Source organism: Oryx dammah, unplaced genomic scaffold, assembly GCF_014754425.2.
Source record: "Oryx dammah isolate SB20612 unplaced genomic scaffold, SCBI_Odam_1.1 HiC_scaffold_21, whole genome shotgun sequence".
Classification (NCBI taxonomy): Eukaryota; Metazoa; Chordata; class Mammalia; order Artiodactyla; family Bovidae; genus Oryx; species Oryx dammah.
The window spans coordinates 8,162,086-8,175,970 of NW_024070205.1; the positions used below are offsets into that span (position 1 = coordinate 8,162,086).

At 46.4% G+C, this 13,885-nt stretch overlaps 1 protein-coding gene across 2 annotated transcripts in view; it reads left to right on the forward strand.

Annotated features, from left to right (window-relative positions):
- The window catches only part of HHAT (hedgehog acyltransferase), a 362,562-nt gene that overhangs the window by 258,019 nt on the left and 90,658 nt on the right, over window positions 1–13,885 (forward strand). For both annotated transcript variants that reach the window (XM_040263100.1, XM_040263101.1), the window contains one exon: window positions 12,725–12,926. In XM_040263100.1, coding sequence (XP_040119034.1) covers window positions 12,725–12,926 — 202 coding nt within the window. The remainder of the gene's footprint in view (window positions 1–12,724; window positions 12,927–13,885) is intronic.

Here is a 13,885-nt window from a genome sequence, read left to right on the forward strand (position 1 = left end):
ACATGGGAAAGAATGAAGTTCTTTAACTGGAGTGGAGAATCTATTTTGGAGACTCATAAGATGGAGTTGATGGCATAGGAGGGAGTCAGCTATGTTTGGGAACGCATGTACACCTGTGGTGGATTCATGTCAATCTATGCCAAAACCAATACAGAATTGTAAAGTAAAAATTAAAAATAAATAAATAAATTAAAAAAAAAAAAAATAAATTAAAAAAAAAAAGCCAGGCTGGTGAGATTTAATTTAGGACCTGATGCCGTGGGACCACGGTAAGCAGGACCCCTTTGTCAGACTGGATGCTTCTGAGGACAAAGAATTGGCTCTCCTTTGCCCAAACAGTTCACTTCTGCTTTTGCCTGGTTGGCCAACCTACCATGCCACCATGGAAATGTAGAGTTCACACCCGTCAAGACTGGGGGCCGCACGGCTGCCTCAAAATCATCACACCACAAACCCAGAAGAATAGAACGCTTCAGCCTCCAGCCAAGCATTTCTTCAGTGCACTTGTGTTCAGAGCACGTTCTCCTGGAGACCCCTAGGGCATTGTACCCGCACAGTTGTTTTTGAGTGGTACACATTTGTTTCATAGTGAACCTTTTCCTAACCGTGGTTATAACTGAGTAAGACGGTTAGGACTGGCAGGGGATGGGGGTGAGAGGCAGGGATCAGAAGAGAGCCCGGGGGAGACGCGGTACAGTTGCTGATAAGAGGGGCCATGTGCCCCCAGACGGTGGTAATGTTGGACCCTGGGTTTGGGATCTGTGATGGAGCAAAGGTTGAGAAGTGGGTTAGGAGCAGGGAAGGATGCGCTCTCTCCTCTCAGCCCCTTCCCTCGGTGAAACAGGGAAGCACACGTACCTGCATCCTACAGACATCTGAGTTTGCCCCATGCAAACCGCTGGCTCTTTGCACCCTCCCTCTTTTAATCCGATAGCTGCTTTCAGCATCCTCTCAGGAGGAAGGTGGGAAGACAGGCAGGCAGCCAGGAAATCTTGGTGGTTATTAAACTGAGGCTTTGAGGACCTTTTTATTAGTGATGAGACTCAGCTCCACGGCACTAAAGAGTACAGACTCTCGCTCTTTCTCCTCTGCTCAAACCTCCCAAGAATCTGTTTTATATGGTGTTTATTTGTAACCCGAAATAGACGTGGGCCCTGGGGACTGCTGAGGCTTCAGCGTGCTCTCAAGCAAAGAGGGTCAGCAGCCCTGAGGGGGCAGTAGTGCTCCCCTTCTGTGCTCCCCTCCCACGGGCCTTCCCATCCCTCATCTGTGACTGGAAGCTTGTTGTGAAGGCTGGCGTCTTAAAGACTTGCCTGTTTTTTTTCAGTCTCTGAATGTGAGGACTGTGATACTGTGAGGACTCATGCATCACTGAGACTCTGACATTTTGGAACATTAGTAAGTGTGTACATGCCCACTTAGTTGGTTGTGTCTGACTCTTTGCAACCCCATGGACTGTATGTAGCCTGTGATGCTCCTCTGTCCATGGGATTCTCCAGGCAGGAATACTGGAGTGGGTTGCCACTTCCTTCTCCAGGGGATCTTCCCGACCCAGGGATAGAGCCCCCATCCGCATTGGCAGGCAGATTCTTTTAACATTGTGCCACTTGGACAGCCTTCTGGAACATTAGTAGGCAGCTTTAATGGGTTGAATGAGTAACCTGCATAGTATTGATATTTTCTGGCCCTGCCCACTCAGCAATCCCTCGTTATAAGGAAAGGACCTGGTCACCTGACTCTTGTATCTGTAGATAAGAGGGGACCAGAGTGGAGAGTCTGCAATGGTTGGAAGGTGATATGTTGATAATGGACCAAGTTGCAGTAGAAGCTACTTTACTCTGACCCGCCCGCACAGCCTCTGCAGGCTCATCTGTAGCCGGTATCAGAGGGTTGGAGAACAGCTGGCTGTCCTCTGGGTTAAGCTTAATCAACAGATCGGCATGCATGTGGAATCCATAACTTTTGAAGGGAAACGGAATATGCCCCCTCCCCAAAGATGCCACTTTGGCACGTGGATTATTCCGAGCTGAAGGCAATCAAGATCCAGCTGACTCAGGAACAACATTTCCCTCTAACTTAGCTATCTGAAAGAATTTTGGTAGGGGTCCTGTACCAGAAAAAGAGCTATTACCAGAGGGAACGTATTTATCTGAAAGACCATTTGCAGGGCAGGGCTCTAATTGCCCTAACATCTGCTGTTCTGATACTCCTGTGAATTCCCTTCCTGTACCTGGAAGCCCCAGACCCCATCCCATTCCTCAGATCAGGGCATCCCTTGACTCTCATTGTCTTGTGGACTCCCCGGCATATGTAATGAAATTTGTTTTTCATATTAATCTGCGTTATGTCACTCTTACTGTTACACCAGCCAAAGAACTTAGAGTAGGAGAAAAAATTTTCCTCCCTTAGAGCTTCATCCCCTTAGCACTAAGTGACTTGGTTCTAATGAAGGCATATTTAAGGCTAATGGTTTTAAGTGAAAAGCATCCCTGAGCAAGCAAGCCCAGGGGTCTTGGTGTCTTCATGTGGTTATGAAGAGTATAGGGATGCTAATCATTATAATAATGGCATCCTGTGTTTTCCTGAATGCAATAAGAGTGTTAGTCTCCAGATTCCTTCATTTCAGTTCAGTCTCTCAGTCGTGTCCGACTCTTTGCGACCTTATGAATCGCAGCACATCAGGCCTCCCTGTCCATCACCAACTCCTGGAGTTCACCCAAACTCAAGTGCATCGAGTCGGTGATGCCATCCAGCCATCTCCGCCTCTGTTGTCCTCTGTCCTGCCCCCAATACCTCCCAGCATCAGGGTCTTTGCAATAAGTCAACTCTTCTCATGAGGTAGCCAAAGTATTGCAGTTTCAGCCTCAGCATCAGTCCTTCCAATGAACACTCAGGACTGATCTCCTTTAGGATGGACTGGTTGGATCTCCTTGCAATCCAAGGGACTTACAAGAGTCTTCTCCAGCACCACAGTTCAAAAGCGTCAGTTCTTTGGTGCTCAGCTTTCTTCACAATCCAACTCTCACATCCATACATGACTCTTGGAAAAACCATAGCCTTGACTAGACGGACCTTTGTTGGCAAAGTAATATCTCTGCTTTTTAATATGCTATCTAGGTTGGTCATAACTTTCCTTCCAAGAAGTAAGCATCTTTTAATTTCATGGCTGCAATCACCATCTGCAGTGATTTTGGAGCCCCCCAAAATAAAGTCTGAAACTGTTTCCACTGTTTCCCCATCTATTTCCCATGAAGTGATGGGACCAGATGCTATGATCTTCGTTTTCTGAATGTTGAGCTTTAAGCCAACTTTTTCACTCTCCTCTTTCACTTTCATCAAGAGGCTTTTTAGTTCCTCTTCACTTTCTGCCATAAAGGTGATGTCATCTGCATATCTGAGGTTATTGATATTTCTCCCGGCAATCTTGATTCCAGCTTGTGCTTCTTCTAGCCCAGCGTTTCTCATGATGTACTCTGCATGGAAGTTAAGTAAACAGGGTGACAATATACAGCCTTGACGTACTCCTTTTCCTATTTGGAACCAGTCTGTTGTTCCATGTCCAGTTCTAACTGTTGCTGCCTGGCCTGCATACAGGTTTCTCAAGAGGCAGGTCAGGTGGTCTGCTATTCCCATCTCTTGAACAATTTTCCACAGTTTATTGTGATCCACACAGTCAAAGGCTTTGGCATAGTCAATAAAGCAGAAATAGATGTTTTTCTGGAACTCTCTTGCTTTTTTGATGATCCAGCGGATGTTGGCAATTTGATCTCTGGTTCCTCTGCCTTTTCTAAAACCAACTTGAACATCTGGAAGTTCACGGTTCACATATTGCTGAAGCCTGGCTTGGAGAATTTTGAGCATTACTTTACTAGCGTATGAGATGAATGCAATTGTGTGGTAGTTTGAGCATTCTTTGGCATTGCCTTTCTTTGGGATTGGAATGAAAACTGACCTTTTCCAGTCCTGTGGCCACTGCTGTTTTCCAAATGTGCTGGCAAATTGAGTGCAGCACTTTCACAGCATCATCTTTCAGGATTTGAAAGAGCTCAACTGGAATTCCATCACCTCCACTACCTTTGTTTGTAGTGATGCTTCCTAAGGCCCACTTGACTTCACATTCCAGGATGTCTGGCTCTAGATGAGTGATCACACCATCGCAATTATTTGGGTTGTGAAGATCTTTTTTGTACAGTTCTTCTGTGTGTTCTTGCCACCTCTTCTTAATATCTTCTGCTTCTGTTAGGTCCATACCACTTCTGTCCTTTATCGAGCCCATCTTTGCATGAAATGTTTCCTTGGTATCTCTAATTTTCTTGAGGAGATCTCTAGTCTTTCCCATTCTGTTGTTTTCCTCTATTCCTTTGCATTGATTGCTGAGGAAGACTTTCTTATCTCTCCTTGCTATTCTTTGGAACTCTGCATTCAAATGGGAATATCTTTCCTTTTCTCCTTTGCTTTTGGCTTCTTTCTTTTCACAGCTATTTGTAAGGCTTCTCCAGACAGCCATTTTGCTTTTTTTACATTTCTTTTTCATGGGGATGGTCTTGATCCCTGTCTCCTGTACAATGTCATGAACCTCTGTCCATAGTTCTTCAGGCACTCTATCAGATCTAGGCCCTTAAATCTATTTCTCACTTCCACTGTATAATCATAAGGGATTTGATTTAGGTCATACCTGAATGGTCTAGTGGTTTTCCCTACTTTCTTCAATTTAAGTCTGAATTTGGCGATAAGGAGTTCATGATCTGAGCCACAGTCAGCTCCCGGTCTTGTTTTTGCTAACTATATGGAGCTTCTCCATCTTTGGCTGCAAAGTATATAATCAGTCTGATTTTGGTGTTGAGCATCTGGTGGTGATTCCTTACCCTACATGTATTGTATCAGCTGATCTTTACAGCAGTTCATACTTGAATGTGATTTCAGCCCTCTGAGTATACTTTCAGTGTACAGACTTAAAGGCTTATTGACAGGACCACGGGTGCAGGCACTGGTAAGTGGCAGAGGAGGACCAAGGCCATGTCTCTAGCTACCAAGCGCTGCCTTCCTGCTTGTCTGGTGCTTTGCTGTTGCTGCTGCTTGGGCATGGTTTGGTGGGGTAAGGGCAGCTGGGCTGAGCCTGTCATGACCTTTCAGCCTCTTCTGCAGAGGGGAAGATGGAGTTTTGGAGGAGCTAGAGTTTGGGTTTTGATTTATAAGGGAAAGTTGAATCTTTCTCTAGGCTGGAAGTTACAGGTTTGGGTTCATCAGCACAGTACTTCAGCCCCCTGATCTACTGGCTTTGTGGAATGAAAAGGTGAATTTTTTTTTAAGGGTGTTGGCATCTAATGAGATGAACCTAGAAGTTTAAATGTAGACTGAATATGTTCACGCATTCATGCTCAGTCATGCAGTTTGTGACCCCATGGATTGTAACCGCCAGGCTCCTCTGTCCATAGGATTCTCCAGGCAAAAATACTGGCATGGGTTGCCATTTCCTCTTCCAGGGGAGCTTCCCGACCCAGGGATCGAACTCACATCTTCTGCATCGGCAGGTGGATTCTTTACCACTGTGCCAACTAAATCTCTATTTTATAAATTCCATAGTATTCTGTTGCAAAATAGGACATAGCATTTCTAAATAGGCAGTTTTTCAGAGTTGCATGTGAAAATTTCATCTTTCAGTAAAGATGTTGGCAATTCGCTCAGCTCAAATGTGCCCTCTGCTTTGAAAGTGACCTCTCTTTTAGCCTTCTGGAGAGGTAAGGTTTGCAGTTGCCCGTTAACCAACTGCTGTGCTGTGCTTAGTCACTCAGTCATGTCCGACTCTTTGCGGCCCCATGGACTATAGCCTGCCAGGCTCCTCTGCCCATGGGGATTCTCCAGGCAAGAATACTGGAGTGGGTTGCCGTGCCCTTCTCCAGGGGTAGCAGCTCTGAACAGCACAAATTTATTCTCTTGCAGCCCTGGAGGTCAGAAGTCTGAGATGGGTCTATACCAGAGGGCTATAATCACGATGTGGCCGAGCTCTGTTCCTTGTGGAGTCTTTAGGGAAGAGTCTCTGTGTTTCCTTGCCTTTTCCAGTTTTGCTAGCTTTTACTTATTAAAATTCCATTATGATGTGTACTAAAGATAGTAGTAGAAAGATACTAAAAGTGAATCATATTTTCTGCATGTATCTTCCTTTGAAAACTTTTAATAGTAAGTAAATCGCTCCCTTTGTGAAAACTAAACACCAGTCCTTTGTCCACCAGCTAGAGGATGAGGCTTTGACTGGTGGGTCATCACAGGCTTTGGCTGACGGAGAACTCAGATGCAGGCCAAGGCCAAAGCTAGAGCCAGGCTCGAGTCATGGGAGCCACTGCCCCTGAGGGCTGGGTTTAGGGCACCTCTGCATAGAACTCTAATCCGGAACTCAGGGGAAGCCCAGGTGAACCCAGGTGAAGCAAAGGCGAGGTCACCTTACTGCCAATGCAATGCGGCCACATATCTTGCCCTTGCCAGCTACTGAAGGCTCTGGCCTTTAAAGGGCCAGTCCTTGCAAGTTTTGACATTTCTTGAAGTTGGAACAGCTTTGGGGGCTGCGTGACTGTGACTTTAATGGGGGAAGGAGGATTACAGAGTGTGGTGAGACCGCAGGGTCCTCGGGGGTCTGTGTTCCTTAGGAATGGGTGTCTTCTGAAGTCTCTGCCAGTAACGGGGGCAAGTCCTTATAACCCTTCTGTGTTTGTTAATCACTCACAGTGTGTCAGTGGTGACAGCCTATCAGAAATGTAAAAAGCTACTGGAGACTATGAAAAGTAAATGAAAATTATTGTTAGATATTCTGTTGACTGGTAGCTAATAATAGCGCATGTGAGCATGCACATATATACTCACATCTAAAACTGCCTAAGGGAAATTTAGTTGAAATGACCATCATAATAGAAGAGACGTCTTCTGATGAATAACTGTTCAGTGATACAAACAGTAGGTTCTCTGTTAGAGACTGAGAATATTTAAAAGAGACTTTATAGAGGAGTTGGGAAACCAGAGAGGCTAGAGGATGTGAAAATGGTGTGCTCAGAGGCACAGAAGTGTGAAAGCCCCATTTGTTCAAGATTTCAGGACTAGTGGGAAATAGGGGGGAAAGATAAAGCAGAGCTGGAATAGAATGTCAGCCACTGCCTGCCCCATCCCAGCCAAGAAATAGATCATTGCAGATGGGAAGTCAGCAAGCCCACCTTGCCTCAGTCCACAGGGCAGAGAAAACCAAGCTTTTCTGCGTCTTAGGTGCCTCATCCCCTTATCTTGCTGGGGTCTGGAGTTCACGGCTAAGGGTTTGACAATAAACTTGGCAAGCCAGGAAGCTGTTGGGGAAGTCCTGGAACAGAAGAGTTGTGATTTTAAGAGGAATGTCTTCACCACGTGGATTCTCACCACCCCTGTCCCAACTGTCAGACACATTCTTGAGTTTTTCCTAGTGATTATGAAGGAAACAGCTACGTTGTTTCCCCTTCACATACATCTGCTCAGTTCATTTCAGTTCAGTCGCTCAGTCATGTCCGACTCTTTGCAACCCCATGAATCGCAGTACGCCAGGCATCCCTGTTCATCACCATCTCCCGGAGTTCACTCAGACTCATGTCCATCGAGTCGGTGATGCCATCCAGCCATCTCGTCCTCTGTCGTCCCCTTCTCCTCCTGCCCCCAATCCCTCCCAGCATCAGAGTCTTTTCCAATGAGTCAACTCTTCTCATGAGGTGGCCAAAGTACTGGAGCTTCAGCTTTAGCATCATTCCTTCCAAAGAAATCCCAGGGCTGATCTTCAGAATGGACTGTTTGGATCTCCTTGCAGTCCAAGGGACTCTCAAGAGTCTTCTCCAACACCACAGTTCAAAAGCATCAATTCTTCGGCACTCTGCCTTCTTCACAGTCCAACTCTCACATCCATACATGACCACTGGAAAAACCATAGCCTAGTCAGCAACAATCCCCAGGTATCAACCTCTTATGCCCAACTTCTTACACAGTCAGACTTCTGCACGAAGCCTGCCTAGATAAGGTGCAGTCTCTGCTTGTGGGGCAGAAGGAAACTCTTTAGTCTGGTTTTAACATTTGACTTGTATTTTGGCTGCCCTGGGTCTTGTGGTGAGCCGGGGCGCTCTCTAGTTGCCACGTGCAAGCTTCTCACCGAGTGGTTTCTCTCATTGCAGAGCAGGCTCTAGAGCGGGCCCCGTAGTTGTGGTACACAGGCTTAGTGGCCCCTCAGCATGTGCAATCAAATCCTTGTCCCCTCCTCTGGCAGGCAGATTCCTAACTGCTGGACCACCAGGGAAGTCCCTGTTTAGTCTGTTTAAAGCTTGAACTGTGGCTTTCTGGCCCAGAGTTCCTTGGCCTAAGTGTTAGTCGCTTAGTCATGTCCAATTCTTTGCAGCCCCTTGGACTGTATCCCACCAGGTTCCTCTGTCCAATTCCCTTCGCTAGGGTATCTTCCCGACCCAGGGATCGAACCTGGGTCTCCTGCATTGCAGGCAGGTTCTTTACCGTCTGAGCCACCAGGGAAGAAGCCCTCCTTGGCCTAAACGCCTTTGAAATTCATGAGCACCTTTCTCCCTAGTTAGATTTCTTTTTGTACAGAGGCTGTTTCTTCAGTTAATAAAATACTGGTGGATGTTTCTGTGGAGACTGCTTTGCCGATGTGGTTGAACAAGAGGAACATATCACCAAAAAAAATGCTCTCACGGTGGTAAATAGCTTCATAGAACACAGACCTGGGGGTTTCTGAAACTAGAACATTCTAGGTTCAGATTTTACCTCTTCTGTATAAAATAGGTCTGGTCATTAGTTCTTCATGAAGTTATTGTAATGATTAGAAACAGTATACATGAAAGCACCTGATATTCAGTAGAGAGTAGACATTGTAAATAACGTCTACATTTTATATCAGCTCCTCCTCCTGAGCAGGGATTTGCTATGTTGTGTTGATTCTGTTTGAGATGGTTTTAAATTAAGAAGGTGGCATGGTTGATGGCAACCACCCCAGGCAATGTTTTTTGCAAGCAGTGACCCCACGAAGCCAGCAGGCAGGGGCAGGGGGCAGGCCTTGTGCAGACTCAATCTCCTGCAGTTGCTGACAGGAAAAAAAGAATTCTTTTTAGTTTTGCTTTGCTGAGAAAGTGGTGCTGAATGCTTTCTTCCACTGGGAACTCAGTTTCAGTGTGCAGCGGATCTCAGTAAGTGGGGTCACACCGCTGCTTTTCTAAAAGGAGACGCGTTTCTGTTTTTATTAATCATGGAACTGACAGAAGCCTGGTGGAATTTGTAAAAGGAAACAGGTTCATGTTCCTTCTTGCTGTATCCACTGCCTTCTAGAACTAGAGAGGAAGGGAGTTTTTTTGTTTTTCCAGTCGGGAGACCATACCCTCTTCTGGTTTAAAACAAGCAACCTCATGTTGTTGGAGACCTGCCATTTGTGAGTTTCTGGAATAAAAGGAATTCTCAGATTTTTGTCGGCTGTCATTATTGAAGGAAAGTAGCAAAGCCATGATGCCAAGAGATGCCTAAAATAGCTGTGCATGTAATTATGGGACTAGATGCTTCCTCGTCACAAGCTTGGAATTATGTTCTTTTTGGAGTTGAATCTAATATTAAGGACCATTGATATGGATGGACAAGGAGAGGTTTTTATTCTATATTGAGGTTTTCTAATATATATTCAGTTCAGTTCAGTCACTCAGTCGTGTCCAACTCTTTGCAACCCCACGGACTACAGCACACCAGGCCTCCCTGTCCATCTCCTAGAGTTTACTCAAACTCATGTCCATTGAGTCAGTGATGCCATCTAACCATCTCATCCTCTGTTGTCTCCTCCTTATCCTGCCTTCAATCTTTCCCAGCATCAGGGTCTTTTCCAGTGAGTCAGTTCTTTGCATCAGGTGGCCAAAGTATTGGAGTTTCAGCTTCAATCTCAGTCCTTCCAATGAACACCCAGGACTGATCTCCTTTAGGATGGACTGCTTGGATCTCCTTGCAGTCCAAGGGATTCTCAAGTGTCTTCTCCAACACCACAGTTCAAAAGCTTCAATTCTTCAGTGCTCAGTTTTCTTTACAGTCCAACTCTCACAGTGAAGCTCATTTTGATACAGTGAGATGCAATAATCTCAACATAAAACCAGTGTTGGGTGAGAAGAGTATTAGGATTGGAATGAACTTGTTTTATAAAAACTATTATCTGCAAAATTTCTGTAAACAGCAGTTACTCCTTACCCTTTTGAACTTGGTTTGACCACTCCATTTTTTTTAACATGCAACCTTCTTACACACACAACTGATTGTATGATGTGAAGGACAGCCTCATAGAGCACCATGATGGAGCGGTGATTATCTTTTTGCAAGTTGGAGGCTGCAGAGGTTTGTGGTCTTTTTTTTTTTTTTGCCTGTTGAGTATTCTGCAACAATAACAAAGTAGCCTCTAGGGGGCAGCATAACGCCAGTTAAAACCCCTGTGCCTGGGGCTGTCGGTGGGGTTTTTCTGACTCATTGTCCAGTCCTTGGTCCATGATGCAGCGTCCCTGCTTCTCCTGGCCAAACTCACTCTCTCTCTAGACCTTTCCAAGGTGGGGGTCTTTACCATTACGCCTCTAATACCCTGCTTGCCTCCACTCACCCTCTTCTTGCCGTACTCATAAGCTCCCCTGGTCTACTTTGTACCATATGATACAGCAAACAACTCCCACGTCAGCTTAATGATAGAATTTGTTTGCTATCGTTTCACAACCAGCTATACCTGTCCTTTGGGCAGGAGCAACCTGTTATGTCTTTGTGTGTCTCATAATACCAGGACTTCCCTGGAGGCCTAAATAAATCCTTGGCCACAGCTGGATTATTCCTTAGTCTGTAGTGAGTGCTTGATGGGTATTTGCTGACTTGATTGTTGAGACAGTCTTGTTTCTGCACAAGAGAAAGTATTTTCGTTGCTTCACTTGTTTCTGAAATGCATGCATTTGCTTTCTGGTTTGTTTCAGATTGAGATGCAAGATAGGAGGGCTTTCAAAATAAGCCCAGAGGTGCAATGGAAAACATTAACGCTGGTGCCAGAGATGCATGTTTGCATCTAGGTTCTTCCTGTCCTCAGCCCCAGTTTTTCTCACCCAAAAAGTGGGGCTGTCTAAGCTGATCAGATAATTTACCATCTGACCTGGAGCACCTTTGAGAGTGAAGGAGGACATTAAAAAATATTGATAGTCACATAGTCGTTGCTGTTCAGTCACTCAGTCATGTCCGACTGTTTGCAATCCCATGGACTGCAGCACGCCAGGCTTCCCTGTCCTTCACCATCTCCCGGAGCTTGCTCAAACTCATGTCCATTGAGTCGGTGATGCCATCCGACCATCTCATCCTCTGTCATCCCCTTCTTCTCATGTCCTCAATCTTTCCCGCGTCAGGGTCATTTCTGATGTTGGCTCTTTGTATCAGGTGGCCAAAGGATTGGAGCTTCAACTTCAGCATCAGTCCTTCCAATGAATATTCAGGACTTAGTTCCTTTAGGACGGACTGATTGGATCTCCTTACAGTCCAAAGGACTCCCAAGAGTCTTCTCCAGCACCACAGTTTGAAGGCATCATAGTCCTTAGAAGTATTTATTGACTGGGAAATGGTTTTTATATTGTATCTTTTGGCTTGCGTATGAAAGTGTTCTATTTAAAAATTATTTTCAAAATAACATTTCCAACAAAATATTAAAATAATAGGACAGCCTGTCAATGGGTTCAGTGGGTTGGCATGCTAGAACAGCATATGGTGTTTCAAAGACTCAGGTCAAGCGATACAGGTAAAGTGCCTAGTGCCATACATGGGACACACGGTGTGTTTAGGAAATGATCGTTTCCTTTTCCTTTATGGAATAAGGTTGGACAAAGAAGCACTGACAGCAATAAAAAGGACCGATAGGCTTTTTAAAGAGACCACTGCAAGAAGGGTGTTTTTCTAGCTCTCCAGATCCTGACAACACAATGTGAGTTTTGTCCAGCTCTAGCAGGAAAATACTAATTGAAGAACACGGTTCTGCTTGTATGTGGTCAGACAGCTGTCTCAGCAGTAGAGAACTTACCCAAGGAGGGCTCTGCCTTCCGGGTGATACTTTGGCTGCCCTGTGAGCACAGAGCTCTTCTCCTCACTTGTGAATTTGTCGCTACTTCTGGGCAACTTGCCTGGAAAGCTGGAGGAATCCAGCCTTAGCACCCTTCTTCTGCAAAAGCCATCCTGCCGTTTAGGGGCCTGAACTCAGCAGTTGTGCTTAAATACTGGGTTTACCCGAAACTTGATAGTTTGAGCTGTAAAATACATACCTACCGTGAAGGTTGGTATCCCCCGCTCAGTCGTGCCTGACTCTTTGCAACCCCATAGACTGTAGCCCGCCAGGCGCCTCTGTACATGGGATTCTCCAGGCAAGAATACTGGAGTGGGTTGCCATGCCCTCCTCCAGGGGATCTTCTCGACCTAGGGATCGAACTTCCTTCTCTTACATCTCCCTGCATTGGCAGGCGGGTTCTTTACCACTGGCGCCACCTGGGAATCCCCCAGAGGCTTCTGTGCTTGCCACCTCCTGGTGTGATGGAGCGTTCAGGGAGCACCCTGTGGCCTCCTGGATGTGGGGAAGGGTCTGCACATGGTGAATAGCGATGTGTGGCAGGAGAATCAGGCCGGGAGCGGGTGGTGTTGGGGGCCAGCGCTCTGCAGGGCTCCTCACGGCCTCTTCTTTCTCCAGGTATGTGTACATCCCAGCGGGCGGGTCACAGCATGGCCTGTTGGGGGCCCTCTTCTCCACTGCGATGACATTTGCATTTGTGAGCTTCTGGCATGGCGGGAACGACTACCTGTGGTGCTGGGCCACCCTCAACTGGCTGGGGGTCACCGTGGAGAACGGCGTCCAGAAGCTTGTACAGAGGCCGCGCGTCCGGCACAGCTTGGTGAGCAGGTCCTGGCTTGTGCGGCAGGGGCAGCCAAGCTGGGCGGACTGGGTTTGGGAGGGAAGGAGGTCATCACGTTTACCTGCAATGTGGGCCATTTCTGCCAGATTGGCTCAATATCCAGTGTGTTCCCGGAGTCAGGACAGCTGAACAAGAGGTGGTGGCTCAGAGGGTAAGGCATCAGCCCACGTTGTGGGAGACCTGGGTTCGATCCTTGGGTTGGGAAGATCCTCTGGAGAAGGGAAAGGCTACCTACTCAGTACCTTGCTTGGAAAATTCCATGGATGGAGGAGCCTGGTGGGCTACAGTCCATGGGATCGCAGAGTCGGACACGACTGAACAACCTCACTGGTTCACTGGCTGTAACTATAAAATAATACGTATTTATTATATGAGAATTAGAAAATTCAAATGAGTATAAGGAAGATGTCTCCTCAAGAGAAACCACTGTTAAATCCCTTCTAAATTATTTTTTTGAACAAAATTTGCTTTAGTTACTGTGTTTTTGCCTGCTTGGTGTCATCTTTGCTGTGTGTGGACTTTCTCTGGTTGTGGCGAGTGGAGGTCTCCTCTCTCGTGCACAGGCTCAGTTGCCCCACTGCATGTGGGATCTTAATTCCTGGACCAGGGATCAAACCCATGTCCCCTGCATTGCAAAGTGGATTCTTTCTTTCATTTTTCAATGAAGGGTAATTATAGCATTGTGCTGGTTTCTGCCATACATCAGCGTTAGGTGTACATATATCCCTTCCCCGTTGAGCCTCCCTCCCACCTCTCACCTCCCACCCCATCCCGCCCCTCTAGGTTGGCCCAGAGCCCCAGTTTGAGCTCCCTGAGTCATACAGCAAATCCCCACTGGCGCTCTATCTTACAGATGTCGGTGTATATGTTTCCGTGCTCTCGGTGTCCATTTGTCACACCCTCTCCTTCCTACCCCCACCCCCACCGTGTCCAGAAGT